Source organism: Biomphalaria glabrata, chromosome 14 (genome assembly GCF_947242115.1).
Source record: "Biomphalaria glabrata chromosome 14, xgBioGlab47.1, whole genome shotgun sequence".
NCBI classification, from domain to species: domain Eukaryota; kingdom Metazoa; phylum Mollusca; class Gastropoda; family Planorbidae; genus Biomphalaria; species Biomphalaria glabrata.
The window spans coordinates 33442133-33462671 of NC_074724.1; the positions used below are offsets into that span (position 1 = coordinate 33442133).

The 20539-nt window shown below is 33.7% G+C and overlaps 1 protein-coding gene across 1 annotated transcript in view; it reads right to left on the reverse strand.

Moving 5' to 3' along the window:
- LOC106079710 (kinetochore-associated protein 1-like) overlaps window positions 1–15862 on the reverse strand; it is a 55676-nt gene extending 39814 nt beyond the window's left edge. The window contains exons 1-19 of the mRNA XM_056011353.1: window positions 15779–15862; window positions 15108–15203; window positions 13836–13950; window positions 12519–12634; window positions 12002–12071; window positions 11580–11669; window positions 10848–10942; window positions 9963–10038; window positions 8966–9036; window positions 8737–8846; window positions 8085–8214; window positions 7552–7586; window positions 7192–7251; window positions 6098–6173; window positions 4377–4466; window positions 3910–3960; window positions 3382–3443; window positions 1467–1572; window positions 958–1101 (exon numbers count right to left, since the gene is read on the reverse strand). Coding sequence (XP_055867328.1) covers window positions 958–1101; window positions 1467–1572; window positions 3382–3443; window positions 3910–3960; window positions 4377–4466; window positions 6098–6173; window positions 7192–7251; window positions 7552–7586; window positions 8085–8214; window positions 8737–8846; window positions 8966–9036; window positions 9963–10038; window positions 10848–10942; window positions 11580–11669; window positions 12002–12071; window positions 12519–12634; window positions 13836–13950; window positions 15108–15194 — 1584 coding nt within the window. The 5' untranslated portion in view covers window positions 15195–15203; window positions 15779–15862. The remainder of the gene's footprint in view (window positions 1–957; window positions 1102–1466; window positions 1573–3381; window positions 3444–3909; window positions 3961–4376; window positions 4467–6097; window positions 6174–7191; window positions 7252–7551; window positions 7587–8084; window positions 8215–8736; window positions 8847–8965; window positions 9037–9962; window positions 10039–10847; window positions 10943–11579; window positions 11670–12001; window positions 12072–12518; window positions 12635–13835; window positions 13951–15107; window positions 15204–15778) is intronic.
- Window positions 15863–20539: the final 4677 nt, after the last annotated feature.

The following is a 20539-nucleotide window of genomic DNA, read 5'->3' on the forward strand; positions in this document are numbered from 1 at the left end:
TAGCTATAGAACTGAGATTCTAAAGAAAGATCCTAGGTATCACATTTAAGACATCAAGTCACATCATTCCAAATGAAGAGATTAGAGACGGGGTTACGACAGCAATTGGACCCCACGATGACCTGCTAACTACAGTAAAAAACGCAAACTAAAACTGTATGGCCAATTGTGACCTCAATTTTGCCTACATTTTGTTGGACTGTTTTCTTTTTCTCTATTCTTAGGTGTCTTTTCCATGTCTCTTTCCATAGTATCTCATGGTTTATACCTTTTTTTTTAAAATTAATGGTCACAACATCATAATTTCTCATTGATTTCATAAATCTTGTCCATCGCATTCGTCTGTCTTCTTTAAAAAAAAAAAACAACTTCTAAAGCACTGCTTCAGTACACCCACTGATCCTGACATATTACCTATACCTAAAAATATGATGTATGCAAGCATGAAGCGCTTCAAAATTGACACTGACAGTAGGGAAAAAGTGGCACTGGATACATCCACATGGAGAGAGAGCCTAATGGAAAGGTCCTGTATTGATGATGCCATGTGCCATACAGAACAATAACAGAAAGAAGGCTGAAAGTGCAACACTACCTTTGATTACAGATACCCAACCTGTGACAGCAGCTGTGTCAAAGGATTAGCCTCTTCAGTCAAACAAAAAGTTGCAAAGGGAAAAGATCGTAAAATGCCACAGAGATCAATATGTTTACTGTAAGCACAGTATAGGTGATAACAAAAGGGAAGATTTACGAAGTTAATTTACAAAATTAATTAAGGCTAGGATCTAAAATGTCTATCACCATGCTGTTTAAATATAAATAAAATTATTCTAAAATACAGGAGATAAAAAAAATTTGATTAAAAGAAAAAAAAACCTAAGGTTTCCACAAAAAGGACAACATAATATCAAATGTGGAAAAGAAAAAAGAAAACAGTCATTCTGATGTACTCACAACAGCATCAGGGTCTCTTGGTATCATAAAAGGTATGACCCAATTGATCAGCCAATCACGAGTATTTACGCAAGGAACCTGGCTTGGTATGCTATTTAAAATCATTCTTATCTTTAATGGCTTCAGAAGCAGTACCAAGTCATCCTGAAACAGAATACATTGTGCAACACAATTCTGTTAATAGTTGTGTTTAAAATCTCATCTGAAATATATTAGTCAAGTAAAAAAAAGTTAACAAAACATTTCAATCCATTTATTTTTCACTATTTATTTATTTTAAAAAATCATTCAGCTGAACTTTTATTTATTTCATAAATTTTCAAGTATAACAAAAATAGAAGGTGAATAATTTTTGTTTTTCAAATAATTATAGGCTATTTTTCAAAATGAGTTGAAATTACCATTAATCTAAGTAAGTGTTTAAATGAAAATAAAAACAAAAAAAAAATAGTAAGCTTAATGATAAAAGACATGATAAAAAATAAGTGCTAAGTGATTCTAAAACTAACTTTGTAACATTCCCAAAATATAAAAGCCCTCTCTGCTTCTCTTAGCAGAAGCTCCTCAAACAGCACAGCAGGTTCCTCAACTTGGAATATAGCCCACACCTTGGTACTGTGGAATGAAATAAAATACATATTTCAGACAAGCCGACATAATGAAATAAATTTACCATTAATAATTTTCAATAACTTCAAATAGGGGCAATTTGAGATGATGGATTAAATGTCTTAATACAGGATGAACTATTTTGAAGGCATATTGTTCATAAGCAGCATTACAGTCCTGAGACTGGATTAACAAGGATATCAGGAACTAGAAACTACTTGCGAATGTGATATATCATGTTTATTTACATAAAATAAATCCAACTATCATAAAGGTAATAGATAAACATACATACATACATATATATATATATATATATATATATATATATATATATATATATATATATATATATATATATATAAACTTAACTTTGTTAACTTTCTAACTTCACTTGTAACATGGTCATATCACTTAAATCCACTACTTGACTTCACAAAACATATTTCATCAATTTATTAAAGATTAACATATTTGTTTCAAGATTTCCACTTGATTAGAAAACCAAGGTGCTTCAACAAATGACTAGAGACCTACTTGCTACTACTACTTGCTTCCACTTACTGATTAACTACACCTACTTGCTACAGGTTACTACACTAACTCATGTTCACTACACTTTCACACTCTGCATTTCACAAATTTAACCAAAGTACAATAAGGGACAATAAGTTAATTTTATCTGTGACAATAAATTTCCTATAGAGCTTGGCCAGGCCTGTGAAATATAAATATTGTTCTAACTCTGCCCTGCACTGGCATTTATGGAGCACACCAACACGCTATTATTCATGGGACATGGTTAGACTGTTTAGATGGAAAGAAGTTTCTTTCCTCCCTAAAGCAACAAGAAGAAATTTACTGAGTCTGGGTGTTCTGAAAGAAGAGGAAAGAGGCATCCTTCAGGGTAAATTGGGAGGCTGTCGCCGTAGACTGGGAACAACACTTAAAAGTGTGTTGTTGCTTTATGAGGGGTGTGCCCTAAAATTGGATCGGTAGAAAAGATAGATAATCTAAGAGCTAAACTCCTTGTGTAGCAGAAGAAAACCCAAGGCTGATGGTCATTATTCTGTGTTTGTTCATTAGTAATAAACATCCATCATCTAACATTGCTCCTTTGTTGAGCTGCCTCCCTTAAATTTATGTCAGTGTATGTACAATTCAACTTTCTAAGAAAATATTTCCATGTTTCCATTAAGATATATGACAGAGGCGAATACAAACTGTCTGAATTAATATATCATGTAGTGTGTTGAAGGAAATGTAAAATTGAAGTGGTGTGGAACAGCGGATTAAAATGTTAGTGTTTAAGTTGATTGCTCAAAATAATTATTGACATTGTAGTTGGGCTATGGAAACAAAGAAAGCAAGACCAGCCAACATAGTCTGTGACTCAGCTCTGTCATGCAAGAGTGGGCCCACATTAAACTTAACAAAATAACTTAAAAGTTTTAACTAAACAAGGCTTGTTCTATATGACCACCTATGAATGTAAAACCTGCATAACAGCACATTGCAGCCCACTTGAAGTTAAAACATCAAATGAACTTAATGTTTCACTGAATATAAAAGTTCCCCTTTTAGGCCTAGCATCTATAGGGCGGATTATGTAAAGGTCATCTGTTTCTGCGGCCTACAGTTAACGAGGGTGTCATGGCCAGCACAACAACCAACAGCTTTATTTTTCCTCAACTTATGTCAGGTACCCATTAGAGCTGGGTGGACTCATAGCCCTTAATTAAAGACGCCAGTCTTCACCGGGAAGCCAACCCCTTTACTCCTTAGCCGCAACCCTGCGCTGAATATAAAGCTCACCTGAAATGATTTTCACCAAAAACACGAGCGTACGCCTCAAGTCTCCGCTCCATGTCACTGATCTAGATAGTAAGAAAATCTTGAATAAATAGCTTGAAAAAAATATTGTACAAAAACTGTAGATCAAAAAATATAATGAAAAAAAAAAAAAGAAAGATTATTTTTAGCTTTTAATCTCAAAGTTGATGTTTAAAATGTTAAATTTGAATGGATCCCTTCTTCATGTGGGGTGTGCATGATAAGTTTGTTCACTAAATTATAATTCAGTCAATATTAAACACAAAATTGATAAACAATCAGGACCGAAAACGCATGACTCATTTATGACTAATACAAGCTATTAACAGAACATGTTTTGTATTTCATTGGCAAGTAGTTAAATTGAGTCATCCAAAATGTAATTATAAAACAACTATAGAAACAAATATGCTAATCTTAATGAAATTTTGTTGAATAGAATGACATTTAGTCATCTTTCCAAAAAGAGTTAATTTAGAAATACAGTCCTAAATTAGTATATTCATTCACCTCTGACAGAATCTGTGCCACCTTTTCGTCCCTTGACTTGTTTTCTAACAGCTGGAAACATTTGAGAAGGCAATTAGTTCTTGTATGAAAGATAATTTTTTTTTTAAATATTTTTGACACTTAGCGACCATTTGGATACTTCATAAAGACTGGAATCAAAACTTTTGTCTTTATTATTTCACTCTGTATTTGCTCTTAGTGGAAAGTTTAAGTAACATAAAGTGTGACTGAACGGCCACAAATATTTTTGAAATATGTTTGCTGTGATGGTAAAAAATATTTTAAGCACTAAACTAACCAAACCTGAATCAATTAGAAATTATTTATAAACCAGCTAAACGACTCCCTGAATATATTATAATTCTTCTAAAAAATCTTCTGCCTTACACATAAAAGCAGCTCAGACATGTAGACGACTGACAATGACAGTACAAAGTATGCAGAATAATAACATGAGTTTCATCTACCTGAACTTTACACTTGGCAATGTGTCGACGAGTCTCCTCAAACGTTTCTTTGGACTCCCTCAATCTCTGTTGCACAAACACTGGCTCCAGCTACAAGGAGATAAATTTGTTTCATTTCTAAACGATTTCTGTTGTTGACAAGCTTCAAATAGTAATGTGCACAGATGAAATGATAACACGCAAAAAAAATCTTCTGAATAAACTTTAAGAAACATCAAGAACCATCTACATGTTAAGTTGGTGGTCAAAAGAGAGAGATGCAACAATGTGCTTAATGTTCAAGATACAGAAAAGGGAATATGGACTTACTGAAAAATAAAATGCAACACTTTATAGTGATATGAGAAAATCTAATTATAAATACTGTCATCTTTACTGAGGTGCTAATGATATCACCTATTCATTCCTTGCTGGAATGTAATGACGGTTTGAAAAAAGGCAACACAACGATAGCTTGAACTTAACTTGAACATAATGCTTATAAAAAAGAAACAAACAGCAACAGAAAGTTTTCCCCGATACAATGATTCAATGAAATACAAATCTATTTGCTACAAGCAAAATATAAAAATAATACCTGTCAATGCCGCGAGATCTATTTTCCTTAATTAATATCAAACCAAATTATTGAATCACCACTAATTAATTTATTAATTGGTTAATTTAATTTTTTTGATTCATTCATGTTTTGCTAGGGACAATAATTGTGCCAAACTTCAACTTGATAGGAGAATGGGAAGCTGGGAAAATATAAATGTGCACAAACATTGTACCAGACAGAGTGAGTTGATAAAAGCTTTGTAAAAAGTAACTTAACTACATGTACACTATAGACCACGATTAACTGACTGCCTCAATTCAGATTTCTTTCTCCTTTTTTCTTTGTATATAATTTAGCAGACGTTAAATCTCCAAAAATTATTAGAATAGTTTTCCAGCCAGCTATTTTTAGTTTTCAGTAATTCCATCTTTCATGACATACATGACATCATGCTTGTGATGAACACAATGCAACAAGACATACAAAGAATGAAAATTAAATGCTTTTTTTTTTTTAAATGAGAACAGAATGTAGAAACATAAAATCTAATTTACACAGTGACGATATTGGCAGTTTTGATAATTTACATGCAATTGTGGTAGGAACTTTTCGAGTAATGATGGTAGGGTAGGAACTTTACATATAATGGTGTTAGGAACTTTACACATAATGGTAGTAGGAACTTTACAAATAATGGTGTTAGGAACTTAACACATTATGGTGATAGGAACTTTACAGATAATGATGGTAGGAACTTTACAGTTAATGGTGGTAGGAACTTTACAGTTAATGGTGGTAGGAACTTTACACATAATGGTGGTAGGAACTTTACACTTAATGGTGGTAGAAACTTTACACATAATGGGGGTAGGAAGACAGCACTAAAGCTTTTTAAAAAAGGAGATTTATCAATATTTAACTTGCTACTTTTTAAAAAGAAGATTTATCAAGATTTAACTTGCTTCTTAAAAACAACAAAGTTGGAATCAGTTGTTTATAATACTGACCAAAAAGTTTCTAATTAGGGAAGAAAGGGAGATCTACTGAACAGATTAAAAGAAATGAGAGAAATAAAGATGAGAATGATATTGAAAACAAAAGATAAACAATGATAATAAAAATCAACTTAATTTTTTTCAAAGCTTTCACCAAAAAAAAAAAATATGTTAATGATTCTCACAACAAAGTGAAGTCCATGTAGCTTGGCTAACATCTCAGCTTCATCAAATCTTCTTCTGGACAGGAGATACTGTAATCTGGAAGTGTACATCATAATTTTAAGAATTTAGAAATTAAATTTATATACGAGCAGTCTAATAAAACTATTGAAAATGATGGCCAGGTGTTAAAGCACACTAATTTCAACTACGTCCTGGAGTTTGAATCCTGAAGACTTAAAGCATTCAAGTCAACCAAAACCTAAATGGGGAAAGTAAGGCAGCTTGACGTTGTGCTGGCCAGTTTCTTAGACAGTGCGGGTTTTAAACAATGGTCTAAAACAGGGGTTCTCAACCTGTGGGTTGCGACCCCTTTGGGGGTCGATTGACGATTTGCCAGGGGTCGCCTAAGACCCTCGAAAAAATGGATTGTTATTGTCTACTCTTCTATTGCTGTGTGTGTGTGCGGGGGGGGGGGGGGGGGTCGCGGCAGAGCGGGGGATTGTAAAAAGGGGTCGCCGAGACTAAAAGGTTGAGAACCGCTGGTCTAAAACATGAAGGCCTTTGAACCATTGGTTTAAGTTTAGGAAGAGTTGTCAACATATGTTGACTTAGTTCATTTTAAATTTAATAATCACCTTGTGGTGAAATAGTTACTATTTGTTTATGTTTGTGTAACGTCGTGAGAATGTGTTCACAACATTGATCTAGTGTGCTACTGTCCAAGTCTCTTTCGTCAGTTCATGTGTCGTTCTAGTTTAATAAAGCCTTGTTTTAGGTTACTCTTCAGTGTTCCTTTATTTCTTATTACACACCCATATTTTGTACAGCTGTTATGCAAGTTGCAGATGGGGAGGAGGGGTGAGATAGAGGGAGTGAGAGAAGAAAAAAAAAGAACATCGGTCTTTGTTCAACAACATGCCAAACATTTTATTTGGCACATGTTGCATCAGTTAAGACACGTGAGTTGATGTCAATAGTAAGTACATTATAGCTAGTAAGTCTATTTGATTAGCTATCGAGAAACATTTTGATCAGCTGGAAATGTTGAAACATTTCTTATGAAGTAACATGAAAACTTTGTATAAAGTGCTAAAGAATTTTTTGATATACTCACCTTTTATGAGGTGAGGTCTCTGCAAAATTTTGTAAAGACACTGTCATTTGACCATCTTCACTGAATAAAAGAAGCAAAATATTCTCTAAACATTTTATTGTTGATTTTAAAGAAATCGTATGTATTTTGCTTGTGTAAGTCATCACTCACAATAGTTGTAATAAGACTTTGATAATAAATCTCTTGATAATCAAGTAAAAAACATGAAACAATTTCATGGAAAATTATCCAAATAGCATAAGAAAACCATGATTTTTTTTAAATCACAAGAACAAATATTCTGTGTAAAATAATTAACACGAATTTACTACTGCAAATAACTAATCTTTTTTTAGGTAAAAAAAAACAAAAAACACATACTTATCAACAGCACAGGTGGCCACAAAAATATCATCCTGAAATATGATTGTTGACTGCTTAGTGATTTTCAGAAACTATTAAATTAAACAGTACTTAAAATTAGTCAGTGACTATATAATAAAAAGAAAAAAAAAAGTACCCAGAGGTTATCTGTTTCAATGGCTAACAAGAATATCATGTGGCCAGCAAAACAACCAACAACCTTTGTTGGACTTAAGGACATCATAAAAAAATGAGGTTCAAAATGCCTATCTTCATCTGGATTCAAACCTAGGACCTTTAGATACTGAAGCCAAACGCCTTACCTCTCAGCCATACTTCCCCAAACTATATATGTATACAGTAATTCAATCTCAAAGCCTACTCCAACAAACAAATTTCAAATGCCATTATACTTTTGAATTACTCTCTCTCTTAATAACTTTTTCATAAGATTGTACATAAAATAAAGTAAACTTAAAAAATTGAATCAAAAGATTGATAAATAAGTGAATGAAATATTCAAAAAATAATTCACATGTTAAGCTACTTACATCAGTCTGCGGCCACTTGCTGAAGCGTGTCAAGTCTGCCCTCGGCATGAACTCTTTAACACTTTTAGTTAACATTTCATAACTGCACAATTTATCTTCTCCTTTTGTCAACAGAGTTATATTCTCCAACCTGAGTGACATGGATGCATTGCAGAAGTCAATACAGATGTAACAGTATCAGAACTAACACAATGTTTTAATTTTAATAAGATCTAAAATGGTAGCAGTCTCAGATAACAGATAAATGTTAAGTTAAAAAGATACTACTGTCAGGCCTATAGGGGAGGATGAAGTCAAGCTCATCTGTTTCTATGGCCAATGGTTAACAAGGGTATTATGTGGCCAGCACAGTGACCAACCTCTTTACTTCCTCAAAAAAAATCAGGTACCTGTAAGTGTTGGGTGGACTCAAGAGCCCAAATAGAATTCCAGTCTTCACCAGGAATCAAACTTGAAACCCCCCTCGGTTTGGAAGCCAAGCATTTCGCAACTCGACCACCAGACCCCCAGATAAATGTTCAACAGATGCAAAATATAAACAAATTATAGAGAGCTTTTTCCCCTTAAATTATTCTGACAAAAAGATAAGATTATTGATTAGTGAAAAAGAATGAGCAGCAATAAAAAAAACATCAAGCTAAAATCAATTAACCTCAAGTTCTGTTCAGTTTTATGCTCCATGATTCGGAAATCATCAACACCTTGCATTGACCAGGTGTACACAATACACAGTGTGAAGGCATCCCATATATGAACTGTGCCCTGGTTAAAATAACAAAACCAAGAATGTAATTTGTTTTACATTAGCTGTGCACTAAATACATAAAACAAGGAAGGAAAAAGAGAAAAAAAAATGTTTTCATTGTAAAAATGTTAATTACTTGTGAATCCAAGGTCAAGTAAATATTTGCAGAGGACAACACTTGGATTTTAACCAGCTCCCTATCATTCTCTGCAAGAAATATATATATATATATATATATATATATATATATATATATATATATATATATATATATATATGTATATATATATATATATATATATATATGTATATATATATATATATATATATATATATAATTATGTATATTTATGTATATTAGTTTTTCCCAAACTTATTCCTTAACAGAACACTTCACAAATTCTGAGAATTTAGAGGAACACTTTGCTTATTTTTTTAGAAAGATTAATTCAGTTTGGATTTTTGGCTCATTGGCACAATTCAGGCCATGTGGTGAAAGATTAATTCACGTTGTGGCTATTAATTAATTATTCCATTAGGTTGTGGAACATCTATTCAGGCCTTGCGGAACACTAGGGTTCTGCGGAACACAGTTTGGAAAACACTGATAAATATAAACAAAAATTATTTTTTAAAAATAAATCTTAGGTTCCAATACTACTACTACTACTAAGACAGTTTGTTGGGTTGTCTTGTCTTGATACTGCTCTCCTGGTCAGTAGCCATATCCAAAAACAGCCTAGTCCACTGCTTATTGTCTCTCCTTGGAAAAAGTCCATTATGGAATCGTAGTACTGTGCATCCCCAAAGTCTAACCAGATTTCTTCCACATCAACTTTTTGTATACTTCTTAAAAAGAATTCTGGACAACCCATTCCTCACATTGTTAGTGTGTCTAAACCGCTTCTTTTTTTTTCAACTAAACATTTGATGCATGACATGAAAAGTACATGTGTTATGAAAAGCTGAAAAGATGTGTTATTGTTTCCAATCTTTTATACAGCAAGCAATCATCTGAAATTTTTTGACACAAATGCTTGCATTCTTGTTTTAGATTTACAAACTTTATAAATAATTTATAAAAATGTGTATATATTCTAAAGCTTGAATGTTAAAGTATGTTGTTCTATTACCTAGAGAAGCAGTTTGACTGAGACAAAATGTTGAGTTTTCAAAAGTGTAAACGGCCAGACAGTCAGCTCCAGAACCCTAAACAAAACAAAATTTGAGGAGTAAAAATGTAATTTAAACAAATACTCAGGCACTAGACATACCATGCTGCTGATCTACGTACAGAATGTTATTTTTATAATTATAACACGGATTAAGATAAGGATCATGACATTAGCACATGCTTATGGTTAGGGTAGTTGCAATCTGTACAGGTCTAACTCACAGGGAGTCAGAAAACCTTGATCAATATTTAAATTACAACATATTTTTTACTATTCCTCTATTCAGGTTGCAAATTCATCGACTCAAAAACCTGGGTGGAAAAACCTGGACACAGATCTTGAAAACAACTCTAAAGATTTTCCTACAAATTTGATACTTGATGCACATCTTTGGGAAAATAATTGCTACCTATTTGGCCACACTGGGAAAACTCTAGCCTGACCGTTATATTTTTTCATAGTATAAAAAAAAAAAATTTAAATATTGGCTAAAGGACTGGACAATCTTTATCTTGAACAGACTACTTCTTCATGTATTTCCACTTTAAATAGTTTAATAAATAGACATTTTACACTCTGTCTTCTAAGTCTAGATGTTTTAAGTCTAGATCTTTATGCCTATCACTAATTAAAAAGCATTTCGCACTGAGTCCTAGACTATGTCTCCTGTCAGAAATGTTAAAGCTAATTAAAGTCAGAAATGTTAATGCTAATTAAAGTCAGAAGTCTCTAGGGCTTTAAAAAGTACTACCAAAGTGATTTCAATGTGCTCACATCTTTGAACTTAAAAGAGACAATCTAATGTAAATAACGTTATAATTTCAATCAAACTTAAATACATACCACAGTTACAATAGACATTTCTGTACTAATAAAATCAAAAGCTTGAATGTGGGCAGACTCCAGTCTGTCCATGGTCACCAGTGATAAATCTAAATCTGTTGACATTTGTTAGCAAATTTGATGAAATTGATCATATTCAAAGTACATTGTTGCAGACAAAAAAAACCTATACAAATTTATATCACTAAAAAAGAATATCCTAGAGTACACAAGTTAATTTTAGTATATGAATGCTTTACAAATGAAATATGCTGAATATATTTATGATGATATGATAATAAAATTTGACAACTAGTTTCCAGACAGTTGGAACATATTTTTCTTTTAATATCTGTACCATATAGAGACCCTCTCTAGCCTATTTTCTAACCTTTAAGTTCAAATATATTTTTTCTTTTGACTGAAGCTTAAAATGTTATCATTAAGAGCACTTTGATTAAAGTGACATTAATCTAAAACAAACTATTATCTCAAAAGCCATTTTTTAACATGTTTCATTAAAAATGGTGAAAAAAAAAAAAAAGAAGAAAACAAATTTCCTTTCAATGATTTGGACAGGACATTCAATCAGTCAAAACTAAGAATGCAAACAGGAAGATTTGTTGTTATAAAAAATTATTTTTTTTTTGTAATTGAAAAGTTAATTGCCTTAGTTTTGTTACCAAATGGTTTAGTTTAGTTACCAAATGGTTTAGTTTAGTAAAAGTGTTCTTAGTTTTTTTGTCCACCTACCTCCGTTTAGCAGTAAAATATTTTTGAAAACCAGCAATCGACCAGAAGTACATAAACATGCTAATCTTGCTAATGTCCTCCCTGAATCATCTGTTTAAAGTGAAAACAAACCCAAAAAAATGTTAATATCACAAACATTTATTTTTATCAATTATAAAGTCTAGTATAAAAAGTTTACTGGATAAAATTTTAACAAAAAAGATTTTTTTTTACAACATAAGTTGTTTTCTAAGAAAACAAAATACAAAGATGACCCATTGAAATTAACAGTATGAAGTTTTATTAATGTCAGTATAAAGTTGCTGCTTAATTTAAAGGACAGCAAATATACAAAATAAAATTTAAATGATATTCTATTAAAAAAAATAATTAACACTGATATCCAATTTAAAAAATACAGTACTGGTAGCAGCTGCTCATACCTACTGTCCTTTGGAACTCAATTTTCGTATAAACATTCTCCTGACATGCTGATTTCTCAGTGATAAAATTCTGGAAAGGAAAAGAAATTCAGCATATAAAGAAACTGTACACAGAAATTCTTTTTTTAAATGGATGGTAACCTAATAATGATGCAAGTCCCCCCCCCCCTAATAAAGCAAGGGTTTTTAACAACGAAGCAGCTCTTGGTATGTAGATTTCAAACTTGAGGCAAAAACTATATGGAGAGCTGCCTGATATGGAAACTACACAGTTTATATCCCAGATATTGAACTAGTCATTTGAACCCGCCCCCCCCCCCCCACACACACACACATAATAATTGAAACGCGGAAAGAAAAAACTTAAGGCCTCAGAAAACGCAGAGAAGTAGAAACTTAAGGCCTCAGAAATTCATATGACTCCAAAACCCTCGTCACAAGCTTCTGATGCCCTCTTAGGGTTGTCAAATAAAGAAATTATTTTTTTTTTAACAATGGGTTAATTGAAAAAACGTACACAGGAATGTTTAACTTTAAACTTCTCATTGAAGACTCCCAAAGCCAAAGCTCCAGTCTGATCAGCGACAGCTATGTAACCACCTTCTAAGATAGCAACATCCTCTATTTTTCCTTCTGTAAGAAACAAACAGAAGTATTTAAAATAATACCTTACAATACAAACAATATACCCACACTCCCCTTTCAAAGCTGCTAAGATTAGTTACATACCCCCTCACAAATATCTAAAACATTTATAATGACAATTATAAAGACAAAAAAAAAGTGTCCCACATTATTATTATTATTATAGCTTTTATATAGCGCTACTTTCATGCTTATAGCATGCTCAGAGCACTTTTGGTCCAATCTCATTTGTGGACCAGTGGGGGGTAAAGGGTATCTAGGAGTTGGTTTTCCCTGCTGCCTTTAGGCGCTCAGTAAACACAACTCTGCCCGAGTCGGGTGTCGAACCTCGAGCCCCCTTATAGGTAGCCAAGTCAAGCCAAGTTCAAGCATCTTGGCCTCTCGACCACGCTTCCCACATTCATAAGCATGTACTCCTCAGTGTTAACAAAGTAAGTTATCTGGTATCATAGCAACCAAACTGACAAGACTGAGGTGATTTTGTTCCAGATTGTTTCAGGTATTAACAAAGGAGGTTAAAGAACTCAGGGAAATTAATTAGCTGCTTTTTTTTTTAATGAAGGTTCATGTAAGACAGGAATGTTCTAGAACCAAGCTTGGTTAGAATAATAGCAATGTCTTCCCAACATTAAGGATGCGTGAGTTAGAATAAAAATAGAAAAAGTGAAAGTTTAATTCAGTACAATTGTATCGTTCAAGTGTTGAATTCTGTGCATTTTTTTCACTATAAATATTTATTATTCCACCAATTAGAATTGTGAATTCATCTACACTTCTTTATGGTTATTAATTCTTTGCTTCAAGTCATGATATGAAACTGTTATCATATTAAGTGAATTTTTAATATCATTTATGTATGATATGAAACTATTATCATTATTAAGTGAATTTTTAATATCCTTTATGTCAATCCCAAGCTATAATATTTGTGTCACAAGACTTAATGTCTAGAATTACTAGTTAGTCATTCTAACCCGGGCTCTGTCCTGTGATTTTTAATGTGAGCTATTATTTGTCCAAAAATTTCACATCATTTAAGATCCTACTGGTAAGGGATCTATGTTTAGCCACAATGTGTGTTTGAATGCAAGTGAAATAACTTAGACATGCATTAACTATTATAAATCACATGCCTTCTTAACAAGCAACACCAGAGCCTAATATTATCCTTAACTAGATATCAACTTACTGAAGTAGGTACAGCAAACATCCTGTTCATGAACAACAGCCAACATGCTGTCTATGGCTAACACACAGAAATTTGAACTGGCTGCGGCTGATCTGATCACTGGAGGTTGTTTCAGCTAAATATGGTGTGGTGAAAATTATTAAACAAATAGAAAGAGAAATGACCTGCTAATAATATCAATTTCAAAACTGCATTCTTTATCAAGAGGTCCAAACAAGACACTGGGCCCATAATACCCATAAAGAAAGAAAACTATATGGAGCGCTTTGATTTGGAAACCACTGCGCAGCTCATCTTGCATATTGGTCTAGTCATCTGAACGCTCCAACTGCCTCCAACATAATAATAAGAACAAGGAAGAAGAAAAGGAAATTATACTAGCTTTGTTGTGCTTAGAGCCCGAAGCCCCAGTGAAGAGCTCAGCAAACAAATGTACTGTCATTTTGTGTCACAACAATTTTGTGGGCCCAAATGGAATAAATTATAAATAGGTCAATAAACATATCTGGGGCAGAAGTATCGATGAGTAGTGAAAAACAAAGGGCATTTTAAAACGTAACTGGTGACCCTAAAGTCCAAACCTGATAGCCAATGCAATTTTATGCTACAGTTCTATGCAATACAATGGAGGGCCAAACAATAGAAGTCTGGTGGAGAATGGGATTCTCATTAAGGATTTTAAGGAGACACTTGAGTTATTATAATTATTATTATTGGTATGTTAAGTCTCCATGTTTCTTTAGCCTCTTTTAAGCACTCTGGTCCAATCTCTTTTAGGTGGAAAGGTGGTACCTAGGAGAAGGCTTCCGAGCTAACTACTCTATGTAGCCTCTAATGAAAAATTTGCCTTCAAACTTGATCCTGCATGGTTTGGTAGCCAAGTTTGAGTTTTCGTGTTTCTGTAGCATCTTCATTGCACTCTTGTCCAATCCCTTTTTATGACGGGAGGGTGTACCTGGTAGATTGTTTCAGTGCTAGCAACTCTATGGAGTTTCAAATTAAAAATATGTCTTCAAACTTGAGCCTGCATGGTTTGGTAGTCAAACAGTTTTTATGCATCTTACCCAACTTTAGGGAGCATGGTTAATCATTATTAAATATGAAGACAGCCTAGTAAACAGCAGATTACCAAATAAAAAGGAGCCACACACAGATATTTGTGGAAAAGGTCAGGTCATCAAGAGGCAATGCGTTTCACTGATAAGAAAATACTTCAAAATGTATGGCACAAATTGAGCCAACAAAAGTTGGATATTATATCTAAATACTTACTCCATAAGTGCCATTTGTAAAGGCTATAACATTTTCAAAGGCAGTGTTAGTCTCTTCTGAGTTAGCTATTATCCATTTTGATTCCATTTTTGAAAACTAAAAAGAAAAAAGAAAATGATATCAACTCTTCTGGAGTAAAAAAAAAAAATTGAGGTTAAGAATTTTTTTAAAAAAAAAAGGAAAACAATATAATTGAAGATAAACAACAGTGGTGTCATCCATGAATTAAAATAATCAGCAAGTATTTTATACCAGTTTAAAGGCAAAATTTCTTTAAAATGTACCAATGCACTTGAACAGAGTTTATTTCTTAGTTTAAACTGCAAACCTTTTAGTTTTGAAATTTTGTCTTAAAAATTATAGATTTTATGTTTCTTCAAAGAAAAAGAAAAATCAAAGAAGAAAATTATGTCTTATCCAACATCATGTCAAATTTGTCATGTATGTTAATTAGAGACTTCCATTCTTCTAAGGTCTTAGTTTTTTTTTCTGGCTGATTCACTCAACCTTCACATGCTGTTTATACAATTAGTCTAAAAGCATTAGAGGAAAAAAAGCATTTGTATTATTAGCTCAAGGATATGGAATAAGAAAGGTGTTATTAAAATAATGTTATGAAATAGTCTAAGAAGTTGTAATGTTGAAAATGAGTTAATAAAATGTAATCATACCTCAGCTTCCAACAATAAATAATGTCACTTTGTAGTCTTGCTAAAATCTTTTGAAAATATGATCACGATGGCTTGAAGTTCCTGTAAAAAATTAAAACTCAATAAGTATGGTATTAAGAAAAATTTGATAACATTAGACTTTACCAGTAATTGAATTTTTTTTCATCTTTTAGAGACACATCATTAATGGCAATAATGTACTATTTTTCATGCTGCATTTTTTTTATTAAAATTAGAACCCTTTTTTTTAAATAGAACTGAACATAGATTGGTGAAAAATTCCTTTTAGGTCTGTGGGTCATATAAGCTTGTGTTGTTGCTGAACAATAAAGAACACTATCTTAATCTAAATTTCTAGAGATTAAGTAAAGTCTATAAGGTCCTTGTGGTTGCATGGTGGCTTAGTGGCAAGGCTTTGGCTAACAAACCAAGGGTTTAATGTTTGAATCTCAGTGACAATTGTGGTTTGAGTTTCCGGATTATTAGTGCACCCGAGTCTATAAAAAAAACCCTATAAAAGTGAAGATGGTTGGTTATTGTGCTGACCACATGACTTAAAAAGCAAAGTTCCCCTTTCATGCCTTGTGGTCTATAGGGCAGATGATGTAAGGTCATCTGTTTATGTGGCCTACCGTTAACGAGGGTGTCATGTGGCCAGTACAACGACCAACCACCTTTACTTTTCCCCAACTAATGTCAGGTATCCGTTAGAGTTAGAGCTATGTGGACTCAGAGACGCCCAAAGATCCCGAAATTTAAAATATCCCAGTTTTCAGCAGGATTCGAACCCGAGATCCTTGGTTCAGAAGTCAAGCGCTTTACCGCTCAGCCTCCACCACATGACGTAGAGGTATAATTATCTTCTGTTTTGAAGTAACATCTGTAGTGTAATTTATAGAAGATAAGATGAATAAGATGATCATGATCATGATGACAAGTAGTACTTTTTCATGTCAAATTTTTAGGAGATTTAAGAGGTTTTTTAAGGTGGAAAAGTATGGCCTATTAATAATTAATATATCTATATAGAATTATAGATTCTAACTTAGATTCTAAGTAGATCTCTGTCTCTATTAGTTACTTTTTTAGTATTATTATTATAATTAGATCTATTAATAATTAATTAATTTAATTAATTATTATATAAAAATATTTATAATTTAATTTATTATAATAATTATATATATATATTAATATATTTTAAATATTATATTTAATTTAATTAGTATTAGATCTAGTAGTAGTAGTATTAAGTATTACCTATATACATAGTATAGCCTATTTAAATATTTATAATTTATATTAATATTAAATTAAAGTTACGTTTCGTTAGACTAACTAGACTTAGAGTTTAGAGTATTAGACTTATTAAGGTATTACTAAAAGTATTAGAATTAGAGCCTAGCTCTACACCTCTAGAGTAGATCTAGTTCTAGATCTATATAGATTAGATCTATATAGATGTAGACTAGATCTAGAATAGATCTAGATCTAGATCAACAACTTACATTGATTTTTTTTTAATACACCCGCCATGAAAATAAGATGTAATTTATATAGGCAAGGCTTAGAGTTAGATTTCTATTTATATAGGCAAGACCTTGAGTTATAAAAAGAAATCCCACCCCCCCCCCCCACCCCCTTTTTTTTTTACAGTGCATGTAAATCTCTCAATAGAATAAATAGATCTATATATAGATCTATATCAGGGCGGACTGGGTTTCAAAATCGCCTTAGGCATTACCATACCATAATGCCTTATGATAAGAATCTACATCTGTTGTTGCTTTCCTTCATTATAATTTAATACTGAAAGTTTTGATAAGTTAGTTTTAGTTATTCTTTCTGCTCGTATCTTGAGCTGGCCATGACATCTTGTGGGTGTGAAACAGAGCAGTGAGAGCCAGGCCAGCCAGGTGTGGCTTAGGTGTCAAAATCGGCTCAGCCATTTCTTTAAACCCCACCCATAATTTGAATATCATACGATGTGTCTCCAATTATAGGCATTCTTGTTCTCAAAATCATTATAATTTATCGAATCGCTAGCTATACGCGCATGCTCTTTATCGTTATAAGAAATATAGGCCTTACGTTACTTTTTCATCGCTAAGTGTGTATTAGGCCCTAAAAGGAAGAGGCACAGTCTACGGATGTACGCTATTAGACCTACATTATTTCGGAAATGTGTTAAATTAAATTAGTATTAGGACCTACAATGTAGAGCATGTAAAAGAGTTGTTTTTTTTAACACGACTCTCCGATGACCACTTTTATTAGAGAATAGTATGAAACCTTTAACATTTTAATACAAGCTATAGTGACATTCAGGAGGCCCTTTAGTTGACCGTACCGGCCCATTTGAATATCAGCCCACCGGGCATATATATATATTAGCCCGAATTCCCAAATGGCCAGTCCGCCCCTGGTGAGAGCACTATTTCTGTATTTTGAATCCCGTTCTTTTGATACGCGAGTGGTACCGTCCCATTTGTGCATTAATGAAATGAGAGAGCCGAAGAAATTAAAAATAGACCCTGAATGTAAAAACCTCCGTCTATAAACACAGGAGGATTGACGAGACCCGATCACGCTATTCTGCCTCAACGTGGCAATCGAGTGGAAACGACCATTAGAGGAAGTGGTTAGGCTAAATGAATAGCAAAACAAAACTCGCGTGGGAGTGTCCAAGGGAACACGAGAGTGGTCCCATTGCACGGAGAGGAGTTGAAAGGGAGCTCCCACGGCCCTGTCGATAATCCATGCGCCGTTCCTCAAGGGACCGTTATACTAATGGCGAGTCCTCCACGGCTAACTTGGTACCACATAGGAAAATGGCGGAGGTTCCCGATATACTTGGCCTTCAGCCATGCATTCTAGTCCATGCGTCCGGAGTGCCAGATATATCGGAGATAGCAATGCTTTACATAGGCATTGACTCGGATCTCTTCCAGACAGAACGGTTTGTTCAAACAGGTTGTTTTTTTTCCCTGTTGCTCGAACAGGTTTGTTTTTTTTTCAAACCTAGAGCTCGAAGAGCCTTTGGATCAGCTCTTTGACAATCAAACGGATTGACGAAAATATTTATCAAGAAGAGACAATAGGTCTAACCACCACGCCTCTAAATTAATACTGTTGAATGTGAACCATGAATTGATGATTATGTTCAGCGCTGTAGATTGCTACAAATTACAGGCGTTGAACCCCCCCCCCCCCCCCCCCGAAGAGTTTTCCTGCACAAAGATCCCCGTACAGAAGTCGTTTGGGAAGACGATTGTCTGGCATGAACTAGAACTAGTCAAGCACTAGAGCCTTCTAGAACTACTGGTTTCTAATAAAAAAAATAGTTTCATTTGTTTTGCTGTTGTTGTTTTTTTTTTTTTTTGTATTTTTTTATATGGCCCGCGACGCGAGTGTCCAAAATTAAAATGGCCCGCAGGACAGAAGTGGTATCTTTGTGAATGTTTACATGAACGTTTTGTAAATGCATAAAAATTTTTAAAAAGTTCAAGGGGAATAATTCAACTTATAAAGGCGCGGAGGCTGAGCGGTAAAGCGCTTAAATTGGCTTCCGAACCGGGATCCCGGGTTTGAATCCTGGGATTTTTTTACTTCAGGATCTTTGGGTATCTCTCTGAGTCCACCTAGCTCTAACGAGTACCTGACATTAGTTTGGGAAAAGTCGTTGTGCTGGCCACATGACAACCTCGTTAACCGTAGCCACTAGCCAGGATGCGAACAATTAAATTACATTTGCAGTCCTTGTGTGAAAGTTTTATCCCGTTATTGAATGTAGTTATGTCAATATCTTCATACTGTTTGAAAGTCTATTTAATGACAGCATACAAATGTTATGTCAATATCTTCATACTGTTTGAAAGTCTATTTAATGACAGCATACAAATGTTATGTCAATATCTTCATACTGTTGGAAAGTCTATTTAATGACAGCATAGAAATGTAGTTATGTCAATATCTTCATACTGTTTGAAAGTCTATTTAATGACAGCATACAAATGTTATGTCAATATCTTCATACTGTTTGAAAGTCTATTGAATGACAGCATACAAATGTAGTTATGTCATTATCTTCATACTGTTTGAAAGTCTTTTGAATTGCAGCAGGTAGCCAAGCCAAGCCAAGTTCAAGCGCACTTGGCCTCTCGACCACGCTTCCCACTTCCCAATCGCTGCAGTAATCCTGTCTTTAACATCTTTGATTGTGATGCGGTTTTTGATTGTGATACGTATGATCCAACTGTGGCATTTCAATTCCATTGCTAGGTTCCTCCTCTCTAGCTCTGCAATCAGCGTCCACGACTCACAAGCATATAAAAATGTGGCCATGGCCGGGGAGCGTATCAGTGTGATTTTGGTGCCGAGGGCTAAGCCTTTGTCTTTTCATATTATTTTAAGTTTTGAACGGGCTGCTGTCGACTGTGAAATTCGGGCCAGTAGTTCAGATTTAGTTCCCTCACCTGAGACATTGGCTCCGAGGTATTTGAAGCTGCTAACACTAGGCAGCTTTTCATCTCCAATGCTGATGCCCCTTTTTAAGTCCTGTTGGCTATTGGTCATATTTTCTTTCTGCATTTATTTGCTTATGCTGCGGAAGTCTTGTCTATGCGCATTATAATGTTTTATTTGGTGTAATGCACAAGTTGTAAGACAAAATTTCTTATTGATAATAAAGATTATTATTATAATTATTATTATTATCACAAAGTCAGCTAGTTCTTCTTCTGTCCCTGCTAGGCCATAAAT